At 42.9% G+C, this 18106-nt stretch overlaps 1 protein-coding gene across 6 annotated transcripts in view; it reads right to left on the reverse strand.

The window, feature by feature from the left end:
• Positions 1–18106, reverse strand: part of LOC118386961 (CD2-associated protein-like) — a 96076-nt gene that overhangs the window by 12735 nt on the left and 65235 nt on the right. For all 6 annotated transcript variants that reach the window (XM_035775004.2, XM_035775005.2, XM_035775003.2 and 3 more), the window contains one exon: positions 81–225. In XM_035775004.2, the coding sequence (XP_035630897.1) occupies positions 81–225 (145 nt within the window). The remainder of the gene's footprint in view (positions 1–80; positions 226–18106) is intronic.

Below are 18106 nucleotides of genomic sequence, written 5' to 3' on the forward strand. Positions count from 1 at the left end.
CACACATCGGCCGAATGGATGTTTGAACGGAGGGAGAGATGGTAGAAAAGAAAGACGGGCAGAAGTACGGGGAAACTTACTTGGACCCTGGGGAGGGTGCGAGAGGCTTGTCTGGTCGTTTTGGAGGGAGGCTGGCTGGTCTTCCCTTGCTTGGCGGGGGTACGGGCTTCTTGGGGGGGACCAGAGGGGCAGTAGGCTTTGACACTTTGTGATCTGTCTTGTCACCTTGAGAGAGAGAGAGAGATTGATTCTGAATCAGCATGATCATTGTGACCAAATATTTCTTATAGTTTTATGGCACGAAGCCAGAAAGGTTGATGGTTGTTTTAGGTGCCTTCATTTTTCATTCTCAGCAGCCAGGACATGTTAGCATCTGTCCCAAGGTATACTCCACAATAGCAGTAAAGTAGCCAACCCTTAATCTCATTAGGGAAATTCTTCATTCTTCAGAGAGAAATAAACAAACAATCCTGTGAAACATGTGTCATATGCATTGTGGCCGATTAGATAGGCCAAACAAGAAAAAGTGTACTTCCTTGATTTGAAAGGGGGAAAGAAATTGCCATATATTTCTACTAGCTCTAGAGAGACAAGGGTCCCGGTGGCCCTGAGGTCATCATTGGAAAGGGGGGAACGCCACGGCGAAGGAACATTTTTCAGCCACCCTGAGGACTGCTAGTGACCGGACACGGCAAGTTATTTTTTTCTTTTTGTGATACCAAAATTGGTAGATACAGTCTTGTCCCATTGCTGCAACTCCCCTTCAGGCTCAGGAGAGGTCGAAGGTCAAGAGCCATGCGTTCTCCGAAACACGACCCTGCCAAGCCACACTGCTTCTTGACACAATGACCTTTTAACGCAGAAGCCAGCCACACCAATATGTCGGAGGAAACACTGTCCAGCTGGCGAATGAAAACAGCTTCCCGGCTGCCACAACGAGTCGCTGGAGTTTGATGGGACAAGGAAATCATGAATGGCCAAACCCTCCCCTGAGGACACAACTGTGCGCGTCCTTATCCAATTCAGAGGTTGGAAGAACTGTCCACATTTACTTTTCGTCAGCCAACAAAATAAGTAGGCCTAACAAACAGCAAAAGTACTAGCCTATGTCTTTCTACTATCCTGCATAGAACAAAATATTCCAAACATTGTCTGGGACAGTTGTGGGATGCAATAAGATCCCAAATTAATACAACCACTTGCATAAAAAAAAAATATTCAAAAGCAAATGGGGCTGATGCAACAGATCAGAACATTTAGCTTAAATGCTTGATAAACTATTAGCCTATTTCTTAACATTGTAAGTGCAGTAAATACATGTGAATGTTCCAAAATGCAATCAATTAGTGTTTACCACCATTTTCAAAAATGACTGCAAATGCAAAGCTTTTATTATAAAAAGTACATTTTAATGGTGAAAATGATCTTCCCCAAACTTGAAACTCACGTATGCTAGTTAGGCTCTATACCCGTTGTAAAGCAGATTAATGTGCTTAATTATAAGACGTTTTGGCCACTTTAGTTGTGAAACAATTCTTATAAAAAAAATATAGGCCTATGGGCTAGGCTAAATGAGGTGTGCGACTATGATTTGAAAAAGTCAAAAAAAAAAAGGCATGTGCCGTTTCTTGCCTTTACTGCACCCAAGCTGGACATCATTCACAAGTGATACGCTAATAGTCACCCATCAGACTGTTCTTGATTTAATCTAGTCTTTACAAATACCAAATAATGTGCAATTTTTATTTTTATTTAGAATGGAACATAGAATGGAACATTGTCATGCACATGTCTCGAAACATGGGCAGGGGGAAAGAAAATACATGTCATCTATGCATTTAAATACCTAATGGAGGACACTTTTCACATAGTTCATTATCATGCCAGCCAGGTAAGCTGTTGTAAAGAGAACCAATGTGTTTAATATTAGGAAAGTTGAGAAATAAATGTATAGTCAGCCTATAGAAGCTGATGGGATCCTCTTTTAATAGAGAACATCAAAACTCTTGTTCTCTCATGCAATTGCATAGCCTATAGAAATATTGCGCAACATGAGCTCATGGGCTCTCATTAAGTGTTTGATTAGATTTTCTAAGACATTTGCATTGACGTAAGAGTGATTAGAGGGACAATAGAGTGCTGAGTACCAGGCAGTTAACGAGTTTGGTAGGCTACTAATGACCAGCAGCAGCATCAGAGCTTGGAGAAGCTAGTTACCGAGACTAAACGGTCACGTGGAATTTGACTGTGGTCATGACTCGTGACTGCCAGTGTGGCGGTAATACAGTCACCGTAACAGCCCTACAATATATATAATATATATAATATATATATATATATATATATATATATAAAAACTAAGGGTGCTTTGAGGATAAAACAAAAAGTAAACTTGCATACATGAAAGAAACGTATTAATAAAAATATTTAGGCTACATTTAGATCAGAGTCAATTACCAGACACTCTTAAACAAATCTAAATACATATGCCAAAACTGAAAATGATACCTAAAACATAGCCCAAAGTACAGGACATTTACATTAGAGTTAGTTGTATGTTACAGTGCGTTCAGAAAGTATTCAGACCTCTTAACTGTTCCACATTTAGTTACATTACACAGTCTTATTCTAAAATGGATTAAATAAAACATTTCCCTCAATCTACACACAATACCACATAGTGACAAAGCAAAAACAAGTCTTTAGAAATGTAGACAAATAGAAATGTTACTTACATAAATATTCAGATACTTTGCTATGAGACCTACGAAATTGAGCTGAATTCTGTTTCAATTGATCATCCCTGAGATGTTTCTACAACTTGATTGGAGTCTACCTGTGGTAAATCCAATTGATTGAATGTCTATATAAAGGTCCCACAGTTGACAGTGAATGTCAGAGCAAAAACCAAGCCATGAGGTCAAAGGAAATGTCCATAGTGCTCCGAGAAAAGGATTGCGTAGAGTACATAAATATTTCTGCAACATTGAAGGTTGCGAAGAACACAGTTGCCTCCATTTTTAAATGAAAGAAGTTTGAAACCTCCAAGAGTCTTCCTAGAGCTGGCCGCCTGGCCAAACTGAGCAATCGGGAGAGAAGGGCTTTGGTCAGGGAGGTGACCAAGAACCCGATGGTCACTCTGACAGAGCTCCAGAGTTCCTCTGTGGAGATGGGAGAACATTCCAGAAGGGTAACCATCTCTACAACACTCCACCAATCAGGTCTTTAAGGTAGGAAGTGGCCAGGAAGACACTCTTCAGTAAAAGACACATGACAGCCAGCATGGAGTTCACCAAAAGGCACAAAAAGGACTCTCAGACCATGAGAAACAATTCTCTGGTCTGATGAAAACAAGGTCGAACCCTTTGGCCTGAATGACAAGCGTCACGTCTGGAGGAACCCTGGCACCATCCCTACAGTGAAGCATGGTGGTGGCAGCATCATGATGTGGGGATGTTTGTCAGCGGCAGGGCCTGGGAGACTAGTCAGGATCGAGGGAAAGAAGAACAGAGCAAAGTACAGAGTGATCCTTGATGAAAACCTGATCCAGAGCGCTCATGATTCACCTTCCAACAGGACAACGACCCTAAGCATGTAGCCAAGACAACGCAGGAGTGGCTTCGGGATGAGTCTCAATTTCCTTGAGACCTGAAAATAGCTGTGCAGTGATGCTCCCCATCCAACCTGACAGAGCTTGAAAGGATGTGCATAGAATGGGAGAAACTCCCCAATACAGGTGTGCCAAGCTTGTAGCGTCATACCCAAGAAGACTCTATGCTGTAATCGCCGCCAAAGGTTCTTCAACAAAGTACTGAGTAAAGGGTCTGAATACTTATGTAAATGAGCTATTTCAGTTGTTTTTTGGGGGGTAAAAAAAACAAACAATTGAATCAATGTTAGAATAAGGCTGTAACGTAACCAAATGTGGAAAAAGTCAAGGGGTCTAAATACTTTCCGAATGAACTGTATATATTAGGTCATGGTCTTCTGGGCTCAAAATCTGTCAGAAGAGAGGCCTTTGAGATGTCTTCACCAGATAGATCCACCTCCCTGGCTGTTCCCCCTCAACCAGTGACTCATTAGTGTCAACTAAATCACCGTATTAACAGCACACTCACAACACACAAACCTTTTGTCCTACATTCAATCTGACAACTGATAGTAAACAGCACCTTCAGCCATTTTATACAATTGAGTGTTCCACTCTGCATTCTCTCTCTCTCAATCATAGATTAGGCCACATGGAGTTAATTTATTTGATGAATACCCTGGAAGAATTATTAATTGTAAACGTGACCATCCCAGAGAAGGTTAATTGAGGTCAGGAAGCTGATTACCTACCGAGCTGTTTCCTGTTTGGACCCCAGGAAGAGTAGCCGCTGGGAATCCTTATGAATAAAGAAAAAGAAATGCACGAGCACCTTTTCCACTCTTATCGATATTTGTTTTTAATTGCTAGGGACATTTGTTTTTAAATGCCAGGTAAATGTTAATGAGCGCATGCAAACATGTACTACTAAGATAGACAACACAGCTAATAAAGTTATGCAAGTATCTCAAAACGCAGCTTGCAGCACACACAAAAACAACAACATTTGACAGCAGGTATCTTATTACAGGAGGGGATTGTCTCTGCTGCTATTACCAACAAGCTTGATCTTGCAAGCTAACGTCAGGCACTAAGTTAATGTTAGCAAAACCCAGCTGGATATGCTATATGTATTTTGACACCTGCACCTCGAACACTTTGTTCCAAAATCATGTGCATTAATATAAAGTTGGTCCCCACTTTGCTGCTATAACAGCCTCAATTCTTCTGGGAAGGCTTTCCACTAAATGTTGGAACATTGCTGCGGGGACTTCCATTCAGGCCACAAGAGCATTATTGAGGTCAGGTGCTGATGTTAGGCAATAAGGACAGGCTCGCAGTCAGCGTTCCAATTCATCCCAAATGTGTTAGCTGGGGTTGAGGTCAGGGCTCTGTGCAGACCAGTCAGGTTTTTCCACACCGAACGACAAATCATTTCTGTATGGACCTCGCTTTGTGCACGGGGGCATTGTCATGCTGACACAGGAAAGGGCCTTCCCCAAACTGTTGCCACAAAGTTGGAAGCACAGAATGGTCTAGAATGTCATTGCATGCTGCGGCGTCAAGATTTCCCGTCACTGGAACTTAAAGGACCTAGCCCACACCATAAAAAACAGCCCCAAATCATTATTCCTCCTCCACCAAACTTTACAGTGGGCACTATGCAGTCGGGCAGGTAGTGTTCCCCCTGATATTTCATTAAGTTCCCAACGAACAGTTCTTGTGCTGACGTTGCTTCCAGAGGCAGTTTGGAACTCGGTAGTGAGTGTTTTAACCAAGGACAGAAGATTTTTTACACGATACAGCACTTGGCGGTCCCATTCTGTGAGATTGTGTGGACTACCACTTGTTGCTCCAAGACGTTTCCACTTCACAACAACAGCACATACAGTTGACCGGGGCAGCACTAGCAGGGCAGAAGTTAGACGAACTGACTTGTTGGAAAGGTGGCATCCTATGATGGTTCCATGTTGAAAGTCACTGAGCTCTCCAGTAAGGACATTCAACTGCCGATGTTTGTCTATGGAGATTGCATGGCGGTGTGCTCGATTTAATACAGCTGTCAGCAATGGGTGTGGCTGAAATAGCCAATTCCATTCATTTCAAGGAGAGACCACATACTTTTGTATACAGTGCCTTCGGAAAGTATTCAAACCTCTTGACTTGTTCCACATTTTTTTTACGTTACAGCCTTATTCAAAAATGTATTAAATCATCACCCCCCCATCAATTTACACACAATACCCCATAATGACAAAGCAAAAACGTAAATATCACATATACATAAATATTCTGACCCAAAATTTAATTTAGGGATTTTTTGGAATTACAGTGCATTTGGAAAGTATTCAGATCCCTTGACTTTTTCCACATTTTTGTTACATTACAGCCTTATTCTAAAAGGGATTAAATAATTTCCCCCCCTCAAACTACACACAATACCCCATAATAAAGCAAACAGTTTTTTTCCATATTTACAAATGTATTAAAAATACAAAACTAAAATATCACATTTGCACAAGTATTCAGACCCTTTACTCAGTACTTTGTTGAAACACCTGTGTCAGCTACTACGGCACCGAGTCTTCTTGGATATGACGCAACAAGCTTGGCACACCTGTATTTGGGGAGTTTCTCTTCTTTGCAGATCCTCTCAAGTTCTGTCAGGTTGGATGGGGAGTGTTGCTGCACAGCTATTTTCAGGTCTCCAGAAATGACAGATTGAGTTGAAGTACAGGCTCTGGCTTGGCCACTCAAGAACATTCAGAGACTTGTCCCGAAGCCACTCTTGCGTTATCTTGGCTGTTTGCTTATGGGTTGTTTTCCTGTCGGAAGGTGAACCTTCGCCTCAGTCCCAGGTCTTGAGTACTCTGGAGCAGGATTTGATCTAGGATCTCTGTACTTTGCTCCGTTCATCTTTGTCTCAATCCTGACTAGTCTCCCAGTCCCTGCCGCTGAAAAACATCCCCACAGCATGATGCTGCCACCACCATGCTTCACCATAGGGATGTTGCTAGGTTTCCTTTGGCATTCAGACCAAATAGTTCAATATTGGTTTCATCAGACCAGAGAATCTTGCTTCTCAAGGTCTGAGAGTCTTTAAAGGTGCCTTTTGCCAAACTCCACGCTGGCTGTCATGTGCCTTTTACTGAGGAATGGATTCTGTCTGGCCACTCTACCATAAAGGCCTGATTGGTGGAGTGCTGCAGAAATGGTTGTCCTTCTGGAAGGTTCTCCACAGAAGAACTCTGGAGCTCTGTCAGGGTGACCATCGGGTTCTTGGTCACCTCCATGACCAAGGCCCTTCTCTCCCAATTGCTCAGTTTGGCCGGGCGGCCAGCTCTAGGAAGAGTCTTGGAGGTTCTTAAATTCTTCCATTTAAAAATGGAGGCCACTCTGTTCTTGAGGACCTTCAATGTGACAGACATTTTTGGTACCCTTCCCCAGATCTGTGCCTCGACACAATCATGTCTCGGAGCTCTACGGACAATACCTTCGACCTCATGGCTTGGTTTTTGTTCTGACATGGACTATCAACGCTGGAACCTTATACAGACATGTGCCTTTCCAAATCATGTTCAATCAATTGAATGTACCACAGGTGGACTCCAATCAAGTTGTAAAAACATCTCAAGAATGATAAATTGAAACAGGATGCACCTGAGCTCAATTTCAGGTCTGAATAGTCATGTAAATAAGGTATGTTTTTTTCTATATTTTTTTATAAACATTGGTAAAAGTGTATAAAAACCTGTTTTCACTTTGTCATTATGGGGTATTGTGTGTAGATTGAGAATTTATTTTAAATTTTTAAATCAATTTCAGAATAAGGCTGTAACTTAACCTAATGTGGAAAAAGTAAAGAGGTCTGAATACTTTCCAAAGGCACTGTATGTAGTGTAGTTAACTTAATAGGTATAAGATGTATAGCTGGCAAATATTAGTAGTGAATTTCAAACAAGTGTAACGTGATCATCTCACTTAAGTTGCGATGCAGGAAACTCGAGCTAAACAAGAGCTTCATGGGTTCTTGTGCTACTTGGTAAAGAAATACATGACTGGCTCAAAACAGCTGTTTTGGGAAACTATTATTGGTAAGATATATAATTAAAACTAATTTAACAGGCGAAATTACGAAGGCCCTCGGTTTTACCTAATACCTAGTGGACAAGTTGACTGCAGGTATTCATTTAAAATGTACAAATATTCACATTTATTAAAAACTATTGACTGTAATGGAAAATCATACAGAGGGTATTTCAAAAATAACCCAGGATTCAGTATATCGCCCAATCCTAGTCCCTACCACTACTGTTTTTCACCTCATAATTAATTGCACAAACCTATTGTCCCAGGTCTGAATCAGCCCCTGATTAGAGGGGAAGATATTTAATTAAAACAGGTCTATGCACATATAAATAGGCCTATGGTCTTCTGGGCTTACATAATCAGCAAGTAGCACGGCGGTGCAACATATGCAACAGCAGGTAGCCTAGTGGTTAGAGCGTGGGGCCAGTAACCGAAAGGTTGCTAGATCGAATCCTGGAGCTGACAAGGTAAAAATCTGTCGTTCTGCCCCTGAATAAGGCAGTTAACCCACTGCTCCTTGGCCGTCATTGTAAATAAGAATTTGTTCTTAACTGACTTGCCCAGTTAAATGAAGGTTAAATAAATAAATAAATAATTATTAAGCCTGACTGGGGGCTGAGAGACAACAGCAAACAAAAGCAGATAGTTACAGAACAAATTAATTGATAGCGCCTCAATCCCCCTGTGCTATGAAATTTCCCTATTATTATAAATAGGGACATTATAAATGTCCCTAAGTACTCAAAAGCAAATTACATATGCCATTTGATGTGGTTCCTGCCACATTGATTGACAATTGAACTACATACGTGTTACAAAAGGACCTCAAAAATATGTGTACACAGGTCCACCACACCCACACACAAAAGTAGGTCAGAAGAGAGGCCTGAGACATCTTCACCAGATAGACTTGGCTGTCAATTAGTGACACGGTGTCAACTTCATCACAGTGTTAACAGCACACTCACAACACTTTGTCCTACATTCAGTCTGACAACTGATAGTAAACAGCACCTTCAGCCATTTTATACAATTCAAATCAAATAAATCAAATCAAATGTTATTTGTCACATACACATGGTTAGCAGATGTTAATGCGAGTGTAGCGAAATGCTTGTGCTTCTAGTTCCGACAATGCAGTAATAACCAACAAGTAATCTAGCTAACAATTCCAAAACTACTACATTATAGACACAAGTGTAAGGGGATAAAGAATATGTACATAAAGATATACGAGTGAGTGATGGTACAGAGCGGCATAGGCAAGATACAGTAGATGGTATTGAGTGCAGTATATACATATGAGATGAGTATGTAAACAGAGTTGCATAGTTAAAGTGGCTAGTGATACATGTATTACATAAAGATGCAGTAGATGATAGAGTACAGTATATACATATGAGACATTATATTAGGTAGCATTGTTTAAAGTGGCTAGTGATATATTTTACATCATTTCCCATCAATTCCCATTATTAAAGTGGCTGGAGTTGAGTCAGTGTGTTGGCAGCAGCCACTCAATGTTAGTGGTGGCTGTTTAACAGTCTGATGGCCTTGAGATAGAAGCTGTTTTTCAGTCTCTCGGTCCCATTCATTCTCTCCCTCAATCATAGATTAGGCCACATGGAGTTAATTTATTTGGTGACTTATAGGTGACTTATCTGATTAGTACCCTGGAAGAAGAGTGTTAATTGCAAACATGAACATCCCAGAAAAAGTATGTTGAGGTCAGGAAGCTGACTGCCTGTTTAGAAAACATGACGCTGAAAAGCAGCACAGCTTTCAAGTAAAATAACATTGTTGTAAAGCAGGAGTATTCAAATCTTGCTGGTATTCTACCTGATAATTAATTGCTCACACCTGGTATCCCAGGTCTGAATCAGTCCCTGATTAGAGGGGAAGAAAAAAAGCAGTGGAACCGACTTGAGCTCCACGTTTTAATGAGGGCTGTCGAGCAACAGTGTCTCAAAGGACTGACAGCAGCTGACGTTGCTCTGAAACCACCAGGGATGCTCACATACAACGAAACTTCCAGAGAGATACAGTGCCTTCAGAAATTATTCATACCCCTTGACTTATTCCACATTTTGTGTTACAGCCTGAATTCTAAATAGATAAAAAAAAAAAAAAAAAATTATCCTCACATCCATCTACACACGGTATCCCATAATGACATAGTGAAAACATATCTATAAATTGTCGCAAATGTATTGATAATGAAATACAGAAATCTCATTTACATAAGAACTCACCGCTGAGTCAATACATGTTAGAGCCACATTTGGCAGCGATTACAGCTGTGAGTCTTTCTTGGTAAGTCTCTAAGAGCTTTGCATACCTGGATTGTACAATATTAAACATTTTTCAAGCTCTGTCAAGTTGGTTGTTGATCATTGCTCGACATCCATTTTATCATTGCTCGACAGCCATTGGTGAGGGTAGGTAACAACATCTCCACCCCGCTGATCCTCAACACTGGGGCCCCACAAGGGTGCGTTCTGAGCCCTCTCCTGTATTCCCTGTTCACCCACGACGGCGTGGCCACGCAAGCCTCCAACTCAATCCTCAAGTTTGCGGACGACACTACAGTGGTAGGCTTGATTACCAACAACGACGAGACGGCCTACAGGGAGGAGGTGAGGGCCCTCGGAGTGTGGTGTCAGGAAAATAACCTCACACTCAACGTCAACAAAACTAAGGAGAGGATTGTGGACTTCAGGAAACAGCAGAGGGAACACCCCCCTATCCACATCGATGGAACAGTAGTGGAGAGCGTAGTAAGTTTTAAGTTCCTCGGCGTACACATCACAGACAAACTGAATTGGTCCACCCACACAGACAGCATCGTGAAGAAGGCGCAGCAGCGCCTCTTCAACCTCAGGAGGCTGAAGAAATTCAGCTTGTCACCAAACTTCTACACATGCACAATTGAGAGCATCCTGTCGGGCTGTATCACCGACTGGTACGGCAACTGCTCCGCCCACAACCGTAAGGCTCTCCAGAGGGTAGTGAGGTCTGCACAACGCATCACCGGGGGCAAACTACCTGCCCTCCAGGACACCTACACCACCCGATGTCACAGGAAGGCCATAAAGATCATCAAGGACAACAACCACCCGAGCCACTGCCTGTTCACCCCGCTATCATCCAGATGGCGAGGTCAGTACAGGTGCATCAAAGCTGGGACCGTAAGACTGAAAAACAGCTTCTATCTCAAGGTCATCAGACTGTTAAACAGCCACCACTAACATTGAGTGGCTGCTGCCAACACACTGACTCAACTCCAGCCACTTTAATCATGGGAATTGATGTAAAATATATAACTAGCCACTTTAAACAATGCTACTTAATATAATGTTTACATACCCTAAATTATTCATCTCATATGTATATACTGTATTCTATCATCTACTGCATCTTTATGTAATACATGTATCACTAGCCACTTTAAACTATGCCACTTTGTTTACATACCCTACATTACTCATCTCATATGTATATACTGTACTCGATACCATTTACTGCCTACGCCATTCTGTACCATCACTCATTCATATATCTTTATGCACATATTCTTTATCCCTTTACACTTGTGTGTATAAGGTAGTAGCTTTGGAATTGTTAGGTTAGATTACTCGTTGGTTATTACTGCATTGTCGGAACTAGAAGCACAAGCATTTCGCTACACTCGCATTAACATCTGCTAACCATGTGTATGTGACATAAATTTGATTTGATTTAAAGTCTTGCCTTAGATTTGAGCCACCTTAAGTCAAAACTTAACTAAGCCACTCGGGAACATTCAATACATCTTGGAAAGCAACTCCAGTGTATATTTAACATTGTGTTTTAGGTTATTGTCCTGATGAAAGCTGAATTTGTCTCCCAGTGTCTGTTGGAAAGCAGACAACCAGGTTTTGCTCTTGGATTTGTCTGTGCTTAGTTAGCTCTATTCCGTTTCTTTTTATCATAAAAATGACCACGTTCTTGCCAATGACAAGGATGCACATAACATGATGCAGCCACCACCATGCTAGAAAATATGAAGATTGGTACTGACTGATGTGTTGGATTTGCCCCAAACATAATGTATTCAGGACTTAAAGTACATTTCTTTGCCACATTTTTTGCAGTTTTACTTTAGTGCCATATGCATGTTTTGGAATATTTTATTCTGTACAGTCTTCCTTCTTTTCACTTAGGTTAGTATTGTGGAGTAACGAAAATGTTCTTGATCCATCCTCAGTTTTCTCCTGTCGCAGCCATTTGTAACTGTTTTAAAGTCACCATTGGCCTCATGGTGAAATCCCTGAGCGGTTTCCTTCCTCTACGGCAGGTATTCCCAAACTGGGGTACGCACAATGCTGTCATGGGTACGCCAAATAAAAATGTGATTCACATTTTCTAATTTTTTAAATGTACTTTTTTTCCCCCTCTTAGCATTTTCAGTCTATTTAGATTTTCCAACGGGTGAGGCTTTTCTCTCGCCTGAGTAGCCTCTTATCTCTCCCAAAAATAAAGTTCAACCATCTAGCGCTCTAGCGGGAATTCCACTAATGTTCTGTATGTAGCCAAACGTAGCTGCTGCTGGAAAATTGATTAACGGTAAAAAATAAAAAAGTATGGCCCGCGTCCATAGAGACACATATCAGCTCTGTTGGTAGTACTGCTACTACCAGCAGTACTACACCTGCACCTGTCAACGACACAAGTTGTTCTGCTTCTACAAACACATCCAATGCTAGCATCAGTAATTCTACATTTGTTGTTAGCTCAGCTGGCATGGACACTGACAGTTGTGAATCTGATGCAGCCGAAGAGCTACTGCCCCCTTAACCGGGAAAGCACTGAACAACAGACAGGGACGTTGGACCATCGAAGAGGCGCAAATATGGAAACTGGAAACCAGGACAACAGGAGAGGATATTTTTTAAGACAGCTTTGTGACATCAAATGGACTTATGGTCAAGATGTGTTGGTATCTGTACTAATGGCGCAAAAGCCATGACAGGGAGAAATAGTGGAGTGGTAACATGCATTCAAGCAGTTGCTCCCGATGCTACTTGGGTACACTGCAGCATCCACAGAGAGGCTCTTGCTGCCAAGGGAATGCCTGACAGCTTGAAAGACGTTTTGGATACGACAGTGAAAATGGTTAACTTTGTTAAAGCAAGGCCCCTGAACTCTCGTGTATTTTCTGCAATATGCAATGATATGGGCAGCTTGTAACGCTTTTACAACATACAGAAGTGCGCTGGTTATCAAGGGGCAAAGTATTAACAAGTTTAAAAAAAATTGAGACACGAGCTTAAAGTTCTTTACTGACCATCATTTTCACTTGTCTGACCACTTGAAGACGAGTTTCTCACACGACTGGCCTATCTGAGTGAGGTTTTTCCTCGCCTGAATAGTCTGAATCTAGGATTACATGGGCGCTCTGCAACTATATTCAATGTGTGGGACAAAATTGAGGCTAAGAAGTTGGACCTCTTCTCTGTCTGCATTAACAAGGACAACACACAGGTCTTACCATCACTGCATGATTTTTTTGGGTGCAACTGAACAAGCTTAGGGACAATGTCAAATGTGATCTAGCGAAGCACCTGAGTGAGTTGGGTGCGCAATTACGAAGGTACTTTCCCAAAACGGATAACACAAACAATTGGATTCGTTATCCCTTTCATGCCCTGCACCCAGTCCACTTACCGATAGCTGAACAAGAGCCTCATCAAAATTGCAACAAGCGGTTCTGTGAAAATTGAATTTAATCAGAAGCTACTGTCAGATTTCTGGATTGGGCTTCGTTCAGAGTATCCTGCCTTGGCAAATCCCGCTGTTAAGACACTGATGCCCTTTGCAACCACGTACCTATGTGAGAGTGTATTCTCAGCCCTCCCTAGCATGACAACTAAATACAGGCACAGATTGTGTGTGTGTGGGAAATGATTTATGACTGAGACTTTCCCCAATACAACCCAACATTGCAGTTATGTGCATCCTTTCAAGCACAGCCCTCTCATTAACCTGTGGTGAGTTAGTTTCGATGAACAAATAAGGTTTTATATGTAAGATGGTTAAATAAAGAGCAAAATTATTGATTATTATTATTTGTGCCCTGGTCCTATAAGAGTTCTGTCATTTCCCACTAGCCGGGTTGTGACAAAAACTCACACTCATGTTTAATAAATGTATCGTATTGTATGTGTGTGTGGCAGACTTACAATGATGACAAAAAACAATATTTGAGAGTGCGCTGATCCTGGTGCTAGAGGGGGTACGCAACTGGAGGTTGAATGTTTGAAGGGGTACGGCACTATAACAAAGTTTCGGAACAAGTGCAAGTTTTGAAGGATGCCTGTACCTTTGTAGTGACTGGGTGTATTAATACACCATCCAAAGTGTAATTAAAAACTTCACCATGCTCAAAGGGATATTCAATGTAGGGCTGTTTCCGACATTTTTTTTTATCATGGTCAACCGAGAGTATTCTGTTCCAGTTGATTAGTCGAAAGTTTTGGCTAAGGCACAGTCAAGATCGGATAATGGCGGACGGAAGACAGGGTGGTGCGGCAAGTGCCGCTTCTCATACGAATGCTGTTATTTTATCTAAAACATCAGGTGTACGCCGACCCCAGCTAAGTAACTCATGCAAAGAGTTAAAGCGCAATTATGTGTTTTATCTCCAGTACTTTGCCATGATTGTCAGTTATGTAGCTGCTCTGCTGATAATGTCAGTGCGTCCTTGCTGGGATGACACAAATCTACTGCCGGAGAATATCAACACCAAACACACTGTGGAGCGGACAGTACACAGCGTACCATAATGTTCTGAATAATGACCAAGTCTACCTCGCTCCACATTCCACTGAACCGCTTAGGCGAAACAAACACAAGTCCAACATTTATCGGAAACTGTTAAACTACCTGTTCACTACCCTCCGGGGATGTGCAACTCAACCCTGGGCCCAACATCACCGAGCCAGCGATACGCACCGTAGTGTAAAGCAGTGGATGGCCTCGTCCACTGATCGTCACCGCTGGGGAAGTGGGTGAGTGCTGTGGTCCCATGGTTTCTCTCGACTCACCCGGCTCCAGGATGGAATTTCACTCTTCAAACATACCCAAGTCGCTATATGCGATCCCTGACTCTGCTTCTGGTACGCAAGCTGTTTTAATTAGTTCCCTGCATCCAGTGCAGGCGGGAGGGATTGTTAATTGCGCTACCGAACTGCCCCTAATCAAAACGAAACAAAAACGGCCTAAACCCAGCCGTCAGAAAACACAGAACATTTAAAAAAACTTTTTTCAATATGTCAATCACTCTCGAGTCATCTGAGACCCATGAGCTAAGCCCAAGGGACAACTAGGGGGGCACTTGAACATTCGCAGTGTCATTCCAAAAAGTGATCAAATTCAACATCTACTCACAGACTCCAACCTTGACTTCCTCTGCCTCTCAGAGACATGGCTCCATAAAACCTCTCCATATGCTACTGTGATTGTGATTGGCTACAATGTTTTCAGGAGAGACAGGATTGAAGGAAGAGGAGGGGTGTGATGATTTACATTAAAGAACATATCCGATGTAAACAAATTGAGTGGTCATGTGATAATGAACTAGAATGTATTGACCTGAACGTTACACCGTCTCCCCAAATGTCTTTTACCCTTATCGGGATGTATAGGCCACCTTCCACCAAAAGTGTGTTTTTTTTAATCAGATTAATAACACGCTTAGGGAATGTGATTTTGGGAAAGAGGTCATCTTAATGGGAGATTTTAACATTAATTATGAAGACAAGTCTTGTAGGAAAACCCTCAAACGGATCACTAATACCTTTGACAGCTAGTTAAAGGGCCAACCAGGGTGACTACCTTCCGGTTACTAGTCCAACGCTCAAACCACTAGGCTACCCTGCCGCCCCAGCACTCTAACCACTAGGCTACCCTGCCGCCCCAGCACTCTAACCACTAGGCTACCCTGCCGCCCCAGCACTCTAACCACTAGGCTACCCTGCCGCCCCAGCACTCTAACCACTAGGCTACCCTGCCGCCCCAGCACTCTAACCACTAGGCTACCCTGCCGCCCCAGCACTCTAACCACTAGGCTACCCTGCCGCCCCAGCACTCTAACCACTAGGCTACCCTGCCGCCCCAGCACTCTAACCACTAGGCTACCCTGCCGCCCCAGCACACTCTAACCACTAGGCTACCCTGCCGCCCCAGCACTCTAACCACTAGGCTACCCTGCCGCCCCAGCACTCTAACCACTAGGCTACCCTGCCGCCCCAGCACTCTAACCACTAGGCTACCCTGCCGCCCCAGCACTCTAACCACTAGGCTACCACTGCTACCCTGCCCCCAGCTCTCTAACCACTAGGCTACCCTGCCGCCCCAGCACTCTAACCACTAGGCTACCCTGCCGCCCCCAGCACTCTAACCACTAGGCTACCCTGCCGCCCCAGCACTCTAACCACTAGGCTACCCTGCCGCCCCAGCACTCTAACCACTAGGCTACCCTGCCTGCCACCAGCACTCTAACCACTAGGCTACCCTGCCGCCCCAGCACTCTAACCACTAGGCTACCCTGCCGCCCCAGCACTCTAACCACTAGGCTACCCTGCCGCCCCAGCACTCTAACCACTAGGCTACCCTGCCACCCCAGGGAATTAACTGGAATGATCTCTTGTCCTATACAGACGTGGAAGCTGATAGTCAGGTTTTTCTATCCACAATCCAGACTACAATAAATGGTTTCCTAAAGAAAATTCAATCCAAACCTGGCCAAAAGAGCACTCTTCCTTGGCTAAATGGAGAAATCTGGAAATTGATGAAAGAACGAGATTATGCTCTAAAAATAGCCCTAAGATCCAAATTGGAGCATGACAGGCGTAGGTTTACCATGTTGAGAAATAAGGCGATGAAAGAAATCAGACAGGCCAAGGCAAACTTTTTTTATTAACATAATTAGTGAAGCCAAAGGAATTTCTAAATTGATTTGGGAGAATCTAAAAAAGTTAACAGGGAAAGACCATAGTAACACTGCAAAAAGACTAGAAATCATGGTGAATAACAATCTAACACAGGATGCAGTCGAAATTGCAATAGCCTTCAATTCCTACATTATTGACTGTCAGGGTACCGACACAGAACCCCTCCACTGGTTTCTTGGGCTCAGTGCTAGTGAATGACGCTCAACCTGTCTTCATCAGGTTGAGCGTCCATGTGTAGACATGGAACGGTTTATTAATTGTTTACACATTATTCAAGAGGCGCTTTGTTATTTTATAACTAAAATGCTTGACTGCATATCAAATCATGATTGACTCATGCTGTGTGATGACAGGAACAAATTCATTATTGATTGATACAGTAGCCTACATACAGTGTGTATTGAAATACAGGCATAAGTAAGTTACGGTATTAAGACTAAACAGGATGCACTCCTAGGCCTACAGCTCGATGGTGGTTATACAAGGCTGCTATACTAAGCCTACATTACATTTATTAAAATGGCCAATGATTTCAAGTCTATGTAGGCAGCAGTCGCTCTGAGTTACTGATGGCTGGTTAACAGTCTGATGGCCTTGAGATGGATGTTTTTCAGTCTCTCGATCCCAGCTTTGATGCACCTGTACTGACCTCGCCTTCTGGATGGTAGCAGGATGAACAGACATTGGCTCGGGTGATTGTCCTTGATGATCTTTTTGGCCTTCCTGTGACATCGGGTACTGTAGTTGTTCTGGAGGGCAGGTAGTTTGCAGACCACAACACCCTCTGGAGAGCCTTGCGTTTGTGGGCGGTGCAGTTTCCGTACCAGGCTGTGATACAACCTGACAGGATGCTCTCAATTGTGCATCTGTAAATGTTTGTAAGGGTTTTAGGTGACAAGACAAATTTCTTCAGCCTCTGGAGGTTGAAGAAGCACTGTAGTCAATGAACAGCATTCTTACATAGGTATTTCTCTTGTCCAGATGGGATAGGGCAGTGTGCAGTGTTATGGGGATTGCATCGTCTGTGGACCTAGTCGGGCGGTAAGCAAATTGAAGTGGGTCTTGGGCAGGCCTAGGCAACTGCAGTCCTTGGGGGCTTGATTCGTTACACTTTTCCCCCATCCCTAGCAAACACACCTGATTTAAACTAATTGCATTTAATTAGTTGATTATTGGAGTCAGGTGTGTTAGCTGGGGGAAAAGTGTGACAACAATCAGGTCCCGTGGACTGGAGTTGCTCAGGCCTGGTCTAGGGTGACAGGTGAGGTGGAGGTGATATGATCCTAGACTCTCAAAGCACTTCATGAAGACAGAAGTCAGTGCTACGTGGCAATAGTAATTTAGTTCAGTTATCTTTAACCTCTCGGGTACAGGAACAATGGTGGACATTTTGAAGCATAGTGGGACAGCAGACTAGGATAGGGAGAGATTGAAT

This window comes from Oncorhynchus keta, chromosome 8 (assembly GCF_023373465.1).
Source record: "Oncorhynchus keta strain PuntledgeMale-10-30-2019 chromosome 8, Oket_V2, whole genome shotgun sequence".
Lineage (NCBI taxonomy): Eukaryota > Metazoa > Chordata > Actinopteri > Salmoniformes > Salmonidae > Oncorhynchus > Oncorhynchus keta.